The sequence below is a fragment of the Nansenia antarctica genome (genome assembly GCF_963989245.1).
Source record: "Nansenia antarctica genome assembly, chromosome: 1".
NCBI classification, from domain to species: domain Eukaryota; kingdom Metazoa; phylum Chordata; class Actinopteri; order Argentiniformes; family Microstomatidae; genus Nansenia; species Nansenia antarctica.
Window position 1 is genome coordinate 64,446,831 of NC_137674.1, and position 10,000 is coordinate 64,456,830.

General features: G+C 47.4%; 1 protein-coding gene across 1 annotated transcript in view; it reads right to left on the reverse strand.

Moving 5' to 3' along the window:
* The window catches only part of LOC308152044 (utrophin-like), a gene marked incomplete at its 3' end in the record, with an annotated part of 79,451 nt that overhangs the window by 27,679 nt on the left and 41,772 nt on the right, over window positions 1-10,000 (reverse strand). The window contains exons 10-20 of the mRNA XM_080524951.1: window positions 8,190-8,371; window positions 7,626-7,776; window positions 7,201-7,320; window positions 6,907-7,008; window positions 6,043-6,150; window positions 5,277-5,456; window positions 4,127-4,281; window positions 3,806-3,929; window positions 3,453-3,540; window positions 2,147-2,388; window positions 1,553-1,721 (exon numbers count right to left, since the gene is read on the reverse strand). Of these exons, the coding sequence (XP_080381077.1) occupies window positions 1,553-1,721; window positions 2,147-2,388; window positions 3,453-3,540; window positions 3,806-3,929; window positions 4,127-4,281; window positions 5,277-5,456; window positions 6,043-6,150; window positions 6,907-7,008; window positions 7,201-7,320; window positions 7,626-7,776; window positions 8,190-8,371 (1,621 nt within the window). The remainder of the gene's footprint in view (window positions 1-1,552; window positions 1,722-2,146; window positions 2,389-3,452; window positions 3,541-3,805; window positions 3,930-4,126; window positions 4,282-5,276; window positions 5,457-6,042; window positions 6,151-6,906; window positions 7,009-7,200; window positions 7,321-7,625; window positions 7,777-8,189; window positions 8,372-10,000) is intronic.

The window sequence follows — 10,000 nt, forward strand, 5'->3', positions numbered from 1 at the left end:
CGATTCTTTTTTCTTATGATGACGGATGGATAGATGACTCACTTACTTAGACAAAAGTATTTGTTGTAAGTCACTTTGGGTAAAGGTGTCTGCTAAATGCCAAAAATGTAAATGTAACACACAGACACACCCACACGCACGCAAGCACACACACGCACGCAGGTTAGTAAAGTCAGTAAAACGTTTTTTTTTTTTTTTTTCATTTCATTTAATGCCCTATTGACATTAATTTTCTATGTTCATACACAAAAAAAGGACAGCAAATAAAGAAGTACTACTACTACTTCAATCTCTTGTTTTGTAGTTTCCATCCACCAGTCGCTCTCATGACAGACCAGTGAGAAACCGTGACACCGGACACTCCTGACCCAAAGGTTGACCCCACATGGCGCAGAGAAAGATACATCAACCTACTTTGACTGAATATGCAAGTCTTCTCCTTGTTTCTATAACAATGAGCACAGATATGGTTACGGTATGGCTAGGATTATGAACACTCTTTCCTTTCTCTCTTTCTTTCTCTCACTTTTCCATCTTGCTCCTTTCCCTATCTATTATTACCATCTGATTTACGGGTTGCATAATCCGCCTGTGTTTATATACAGGAGGAACAGAGTTAGAGAGGGGGGTGGGAGAGACCATAGTGAGAGACTGAACAAAATGTTTTTTCTTGGCTCCCATCCAGTATCACAGTAATGAAAGCCCGAGGGGCGTGCACACACACGCGCACGCACACACACACACACACACACACACACCCACCCACCCACCCACCCACCTTTGGTCAGAAGACAAATAGGGCTCTCCAATCTCCTTTTACATAGTTTTTTTGGACAGGAGCAGCACTCATAAATTCCAGAGGGGGAATGTTGATTAATTTCAGAGCTCCTAAATCCAGAATCCTCACACGCACACATGCACGCGCGAGCGCAGACACACACACACACACACACACACACACACACAGACACACACACACACACACACACACAGACACAGACACAGACACAGACACACACACACACACACACACACACACACACACACACACACACAGACACACAGCTGAGCATTCTGCGGTCATATAAGGGCATGATCCATTACTTTTGCCTGGCCAAGGCTAGATATAAAACTGACAGCTCCAGCCGTGATAGAGACATTTGATCTCATTGATCTGGCATCGTTGCTCCAGCCTCAGTAAAAGCCATGCAACTTTTACTACTGCAAGTGCTGAAAGAGCAAAAGTGCTGAGTGTGTGTGTGTGTGTGTGTGTGTGTGTGTGTGTGTGTGTGTGTGTGTGTGTATGGACAAAGCCCTGACCCAATGTTGACTAGGCGTTGCCGTGTTGACAAAGGTGGTTGACAGAGTTTTATCAGGGTAAAGAGTTGTTTCAGCTTTGACACACAACACGTGGTACCTTCCTCCATCTCTTAGCATTTGATAAAGCATTGACAAGGCTGTGACAAGGCGTTGACCAATCATTGATCCTGTGGTTTTGACAGGGGTTGATCAAGCGTTTCCCCCCCGCAACGTTGACAGAACGTTGCTCTACCTGCGTTGATCTCCTGCTCCCTGTCCTGCAGTCGCTGCGTTGTCGAGGCATGGTGGGCGGAGACAACCACCGCGTTGTCTCGGAGAATGGGCGTGGCACCCAGTGACCCCGCCTCCACAGAGAGCTGCTCCAATCGTGGGCTGAGGACAGCCAGCTGAGCCAAGCGCGACTAGAGAACACACACACACACACACACACACACACACACACACACACACACAGAGTTAACTGGATTGTATGGCTGGGGTTTGAGGATTGAAGTTGCCCTTAATCACAGATCTATGATCAGATTACTTATGCCCAGTCCTAACCATAACCATTAGAGAATTTATTTACTGTCTGACCCTGTATCAGTGGTTATGGGAAAACTACTGAAAACTACTGTCTGCATTGAGTGAATCTAAGTTCAAACAGACCTCCAGCCCTGACATGAACACATTATCAGAGGGTTACGTGTCGGCCAGGTAATGTGTTCACAGATCAGTGCCGATGGGGGTCATCTCCATGGTGACATGTCAGGGTAGGTCTGAGAGTCAGTCAGTATAAGGGTCATCTCCATAGCAACAGCGATAGCAGGAGTAAAGAGGTCTCTACCTGGCATTCTGCGCTGAGGCCCCTAAGAACGGGTTCTCCGGTTCCGGCGCCGGACGTGTCGTCCAGCCACTGGTCGTGTTCCCCCAGGCCACGGTCCAGGTCCGCCAGATCGGAGGAGACGGTTCTGATCCGGGTCTGGAGCAGGACACGGTCGCGCGCCGCCCTCAGCTCCCTCACACACGCCTCCCATTCAGCCTGGACGCTGTCGAGGTCGGACCTCACAGAGTCCACGTTCTCACCCTCTGTTGGGATGGAAAGATGGAGAGAAGGAGGAAAGGAGAGGGAGGGAGAGAGAGTTGGAGGGGGAAGAGATGGGCAGAGAGAAGGAAGGAGAGAGGCAAGACGTAAGACAGAGAGGAAGGGAAGGAAGGTAGGAATCCGAGCGGGACACCACAGAAAGTGAGCAAGATAGAAGTCAAAAAGGAGGGGGAGGAAAAGTCAAAAGAAAGACAAAAGGAGGGGGAGGGGAAAACAGAATGGAAGAGAAGAATATAGGAAAACAAGCATGTATGAGAGGAGTTAAACTGTACAGTGGAGGGGATTACATTTTACATTTACATTTTCTGCATTTAGCAGACGCCTTTATCCAAATAGCATTGTTTAAAGTAAGTGAATTATCTGTACAGTCACACATCACAAGAAAAAACTAATCTATACTAGCACCAGAGGCATTGGCAGTCATACGGGGTGGAGGGGAGAGAGGAGAGGAGAGAGGGAGTGTGTGAGTTAATCAAATCCACTCCAACAGAACAGCACTACTTCAGCTAGCCCCACTGTAAGGGTACTGTAAACAAATAAAGCCTGAGTCGTGTTTCATTGCTCCGTTAAACAAATTCAGCTGCCTCAGGTCCGACTGCAGCTTTTTATAACTCTTACCTACTAAAAACACACATCTGTATTTACTGGCAGTCCTGGTTCACGGTCGAAATTCTGGTTTTAAAAATACCCATCCAAATAAACAACAGCTGTGAAGAGTGCTAAAATCTTACGAGACAAACAGCAGTAAATACTAAAATATTTTTGGGGAAGGGCCAATCTCCATATACATATATAATATGAAAACAACACTGGCCCAATCTCCATGTATAGACATCATATGAAAACAACACTTGGTCTAAGAGGTCTGCATTTTATGAAATGGAGGTAAAGCTTGTAATTCAAAGAACATGTCGATATATCTTAGTGGCTTAGGCATTTATTTAGTAAAATCATAAGCATAGGGATAATGGAAAACATCTTGTAAGTCAGGGGATAATCTTCTCTAGGTCTGTTGCCTAGTGTATGGAGATTACCCATAGTTCCATACCTCTCTCCAGCTGTTCCGTCAGGCTCCGCCCTCCCTGGGTCAGCTGACCCACCTGGGCCTCCTTCGCCAACAGCTCCGCCTCCAAAGCCTACAGTGATTGGATGACACACATGCATTAAACCTGTGTTTCAACTTACCCCGCCATCAGAATCAGAATCACTTTTATTCCATCTTACTCTATAAGTACACACGGGTAAAATGATTTGGCTTTGGTTGCTCAACATCGATATTGCAGCATTCAGATACCAAAAAACACAATAATAATAAGTTACGTAAGTAAGTAAATTCACACAGGCAATTACAGTTAGCTACCTGTTAGGTGATGAGGAGTGGTAGTTTCTGAATAGGCCTACCTGAAGTCTGTCCTCTAGGTCAGGGCTCTCTGCTGTAGTCTCAGAGTCTGTAGAGGCCATGGCCTGAACAGTGGCTTTCCATGTCTTCATCCAACTCAACATATCAGACAGGTCACACTCCAACCTGGGGCACAGAAAGTATGAGTATGTTTGTGTTTGTGCGCGTGTGTGTGTGCGCGCGCGTGTGTGCGCGTGTGTGTGTCTGTGTGTGTCTGTGCGTGTCTGTGTGCGTGTCTGTATGTCTGTGCGTGCGTGTGAGTGTCTGTGTGTGTGTCTGTGCGTGTGTGTCTGTCTGTGTGTGTGTGTGTATCTGGTCCTCACACTCTTCTGACTTCCGCGTCCGTCTCCACCAGTCGTCTCTTGGGGGGCGTCGGCGGGACCGACTTCTCGCCCGCGACTGCGTCCCTCTGCACGGCTGGTAGCGTCTCCATGACGACGGGCTCTTCAATTCCGGCGCCAGTCACAGCCTCCATCACCTTGGCGATGGGACAGATCATGTGTGTGAATGATTGGAATGTGGCACGCACACACACACACACACACACACACACACACACACACAAATTAGCTAGACCTATTGCCACAGTTAGCATGCTGACTCTCCTAGTTAATGTCATAGGCCCATCCTAAACCACTAAAGTCCTGCTAAAGACGTATACCTCAAGATCCTATCCATACACAATGTAGTAGTTTACATGTAAACGTCACTAAAAATGGCAAAGAAAGGCTAATGAATGAGTGAGGTGAGGCGCTAGACTGCGTTTCAATCTCTTGGTGTGTAGTTTCCGTCCACCAATGACTCTTCAGACAGACCGGTGAGAAACTGTGAGACGTGCTGGCTCCGCTTGGCTCAGCTGCGTGGATTTCATGCCAGAGTAAACAATTGGGGCAGTTGGTCTCCATGGTGATTACCTAAAAATGTGTGAAGTTAGGAGGTGAGTAAACACACAGGTGTGTGCCTCTCTGTCTCTCAGAGCCCAGGTGTTTAGGGGCTATTATTAGTCATGACAGATGAATCGAGTAATCTGCGTGTGAGTGTGTGTGTGTGAGTGTGTGTGTGTGTGTGTGTGTGTGTGTGTGTGTGTGTGTGTGTGTGTGAGATGGGAGGATTAGATTACATGGCCTAACATTGGCAACAGTTTGAATCAACTTTCAGACACATAATAAACAACGGGTGTTTCTGACATTCACATTCCCATACACATTATCTCTATTCTACACTCTCACACCCATCCCCCCCCCCCCACACACACACACACACACACACACACCAGTGTTTCCCATACATAGACGAGACCATGGCGGGTCTAATTTGTCCCGCCGTAGTCTCATAATGAACACACACACACACACACACACACACACAAGCACATGCACACGCACACGCACACGCACACGCACACGCACACGCACACACACATGAACACACGAACACACACACACACACACACGAACACACACACACACACACCTGGTAGGAGCAGTCCTCCAGCCTCTGGACCAGGTTGTCCCATCTCTGGGTCAGCTCCTCGGTGTCACCCTCGATACTCGCCGCCGCCTCAGCGCTCTGCAGCAGTGACATCACATCCTGTCCAGCGTCCGACAGCTGGTCCAGCGTCTTCCTCTTCTTCTCCATGTCCTCTTTCAGGATCTGTACGACGGAGCGGCACAAGGGTTAAAAGTTGGCGTCTCCAGCGGGCTTGTTAGCTCTACACGCTACAATGCTCAGTGAACCAGCCTCAAAGCACCTCTGCAGTTAGCATGTAGTTCACAATGTACTATGACCTGAAAAACTAAATAAAAGTAATAATGAACTGAATAAAAAAAATAAAAAAATAGATATTATCCACCAGCTGCTGTTATTGCAGTGCAGTGATATTCCAAAAGTTGTGTCAACAGCTCTAAAGCTCTAAACGTGGAAGTTTAATGTTTAATATTCCTAATATCCTTCGGTTCCTAATATTATTGCTAAAGTCTTTAGAATTTCTAGCCGCAGTCTGCACTCTGTCGAACAAAACCTGACACTTTAAAAAAAAAAAAAACACAGAGCTCCTTGAAAAGGGAAAAGGTAGGCTAACTCAATTTCCAAATAAATCCATCGTGTAGCCCCTCAATCCTTTCATTTACAGAGATAACAACGCCGCCACATTCACATCCAGGCTAATGGTAACGTTGTTAGCGTCTGGGTCTGTTCGAGCGTAGCCAAGCAATGCAGCACAATGTCGCATCTCACTTACCGCTAATCCGCGGACGTTAGCGTTCATTTCGCTCGGGTCCTTGAAGTCGCTGGTCTGAACCGCGCCGAGGGCCTCCTCTTTCTCCGCGAGCCAAGCTCTGAATAAACTCTGGAGAGGAAGAGGAAACAAGGAAAACAAGGTTAATTTCATTTTCATGTGTCCAATGCAAGAAACACAAGCAGGGCCAACGTTAAGGAGCTAAGGGGATAGTTGACAGGGTTATACATGAGCTCCGTTTAACGCTGGGAATTGAGTTAGCAAGCGCAATTACCTGACTTGATTGAATTACCTGGGCCCCAAAACAAACAAGACAAGACTCTGATTCCTCACTGGACTAGGATCATATGTCTGTCGAGAGCTGAGCTGTTTGGAGAACCGGATTTCACCATGAGCGGGCTTCTCTTCATCCAGCCCACACAGTAAAGGAAGGTTCTATACACTGTAGAGGCTATAATGACTGACAAAGGTATACAAGGCCTCGTATACCTCGTATAAGCTGAGCTCCAACAGAGGATCGATATTGTGCATACATGCAAAGTTGTTACCTATCTTCCGCCGTAGTTTGAAGACCAATAGATTTTCTTACGATGACTGATGGACAGATGATTCACTTACTTAGACAAATGTATTTGCTGTAGGTCGCTTTGGATAAAGGTGTCTGCTAAATGCCAAAAATGTAAATGTAATACTAGAGAGAGTAGCATTCAAGAAAAGCAAAGACCCTGTGGAAAATGTAGTGGGTCTTGAGGGTGTGGAGAATTGAGTGGGCCTTGCTTCATATACAAAATGAGTCGGGCAGATAGGGTGCTGTTGCAATGTCAGGTGTGTGTGTGTGTGTGTGTGTGTGTGTGTGTGTTTGCTCACCTGATCCTCCAGCAGCTGCTGCCATACCAGCAGGACCTCCTGCAGCTTGTGCCACCGCTCCTCTGTCCAGCGACACACTGCTGCCCAGCGCTCACCCAGAGACTGAGAGAGAGAGAGAGACAAGAGCAACAGAAAGAGCGTCAGAGAGAGAGAGAAGAGCAACAAAGAGAGAGAGATGGAGCCATTATTATCTAATGAGATTACTTACTAGTAGTTACTTACAGCTACTAACTCCCTGTGTAACCACCTACAGTACATCACAACTACGACTGAATGTCTGATTCTGATGAATACCTGTAGTTGGTCCTCCAGGGCAGCGGTGGCGCTCTCTCCACTGTTCTCATCCACCACCACCACCATGTGGGTCAGAGAATTCACCTTCACCTGCTCCGCCTCCAGATCATTCTGCAACACCTGGAGCAATGACAGACAAAACAGAGCAGGAGAGCTTAGCAACCACATTAACCATTAAGAGCCCAGGAAAGGCAGGCCTAGTATGGTCTTTATGGTCATTGCAATGGAGGTCAATGACACCTCATTCAGTGACCTACATCCACAGGTTCAAACGCATGACAGCCTATCACGAGTTTTTGAGTATCCAATCAGATTGTTCTAAAAAACTAAATGTAGCCGATCGAAGTGGTCACTAGGGTCATGTCGTTACGTCTAATCACAGCCCTTGTTTACGTTTTGATAGCCAATCATATAGTGGCTCTTACTTTGTGCTGCTCTATCTGGGCCTTGTAACCCTCGATGTCTCCCGCCATTGGCTGTGTCTCCATCTTTTTGATTCGCTCCTCCGTCTGTGTCAGCCAATCGGAGAGCTGCTGCAACTGCTGCTGTTGAAGATCCATCAGAACCTCGTGGAGCCTAGGTAGATAGGGGGGAGAGAGAGTGGATGGGGAGAGAGAGAGAGAGAGAGAGAGAGAGAGAGAGAGAGAGAGAGAGAGAGAGAAAGATAGAGGGACACGAGAGAGAAGGAAGGAGGGATGGAGGAAAAGAGAAAGACATGAGCGTAGATAAAGGGAGAGGGAGAACGAGAGAGAGAGGGAAGGAGGGAGGCAATGAGTGCTGGAAAAGCTGAAAGGCCAACACTGTGCCTACCAGTGCGTGGGTTAACAGCCTATTCAGCTAGTTGAGTGTTTTCTCCATGTGATAATTAATTACCTCATAATAACACACTGGGGAGGATGACAATGCAGCACACACAGTACTGTACGAGTCGGGGCATGAACACACGTGTGTGTGTGTGTGTGTGTGTGTGTGTGTGTGTGTGTGTGTACCTGGCCTGTCTGTCCATGCTGGCCACGCGGAGGCTCTCCCAGCGGGAGTTGAGCAGAGTCATCTGCTCGCGGATCTCGTCTTCCTCCTCCTCCGTCAGGTTGCCCTGGGCGATGAGCTGGTTGCCTGCTTGCAACACGTTACCCACGCTGCTCTGGTGTGCCGTCAGCTCCATCATGAAAGCCTGCAGGGGGATTGGGAGAGGGGAGGTCAAAGGTTAAACATGAGGTTAAACATGCTACAGGGGGATATTATCAGATTATTATCAGATGGGGCTTGGTTGATGAATTATGGCAGTATTCAACCAAATCTAAAACATGATGTAACACATAGCGTACACACTCACACGTGCACACACACACACACACACACACACACATTCATACACACACATGCGCACACACACACAAACAGGACCACCAGCCAGTCATAATATTAATATCTAGAGTCCAAACCAAAGGAACATGGACAGTGAAATGAGTCCCATGACAGCCTACTAGAACAAAATAACACTTCAGTCATGGATAATAATGAGCACAGTTCTCTATTTCAGGACAAAGGGACAGTCTGTACCACACAATGTACCCCCCTATGTCCTTCAGCTCTGGTCTTCCAGCAGTGTTTGTCAGTCTTGCAGCCTTGAGAGGACACAGATACGGTTCGACTGAGGCCCAACAAAGCTACTATAATCACCACACACACACACACACACACACACATCTGGATCTATTTCTTCCCTCCTGCTCCTGCAAGGGCACAAGGCACAGTGCTGCGAACAATTTAGCATGTAACGATGTCAGCCCTCCCAAATGCATTCTGGGTCACCTCAGCTCCTTGTACTGGTAGGAGTTGCCGTAGTAACGGTCACACCAACCCCAGCAGACAAACCGCTCGGGTCATGACACTGTCCCGCAGCCAGTCTGTGGCTAATTGCTACATTTTTAAAAAGCAGAGAGCTAGAACTCTGGGCTCGGAAGAGAGTTGGTCTTGGAAGAGAAGCAAAACAGAACTTGGGAAAGCCAACTAACACTGTGGGAAAGCTGCTTGGCTTTTGCTCTTGGTGATAGCTAGCTACGAGTCGGCCCAATGGCGTGAGTTATTGTCTGTCTCTTCTCTCTGTGGATGAGTAAGCATTTTTGTTCCACTTCAGCACTTCCGAGCACATTGTTTTTCAAAAGGTGTCACTGGTTTAAGGGAGGATAAAAGACTAAGAGGAAATGGCCTGGATATGTTCGAGTTTTTTTTTTCTGCTCCTGAAAAGCCCTTGATAAAGAGGCTTTAGGCCTTGTTTTTACCACCGGCTTTCTTTCTGCTCTGACCTGGATTCCAAACATTAGACTCTCAAATATTCACATTTCAGCCAAGAGAGAGCGAGCAGCCAAACTCACACACATATGCACACACACACTCACACACACACTCACACTCACACACACACCTCTGCACTACAACTCCCCCCCGATCGGGATTTCGAGCAAGTAAGCACCCGAGCACCCGGCTGGGGCTGAGGCTCCATGGAGTGTTGTACTCAGCTCCGCAGGAATTCCTGACATTCCTGACATGTAGGGAGCGTGTTCCCTAGGACGTGGGAGGCCCAGCGTGGCTCAAGTACAAGCTACTAAAACAGACTCCTCACACAGAGAGGCTTAAACAGGCAAGCTCCGTCATCTCTGCTCTTAATGGCCTGCATACACAGTAGAGTTATGTGCGTGCAATCCTCCTTCACATGATATAGGTGTGTGCGTGTGTGTGTGTGTGTGTATTTGAATGCTTATATATCTTGATTATGATTAATATACGCATGCCTCCAAAC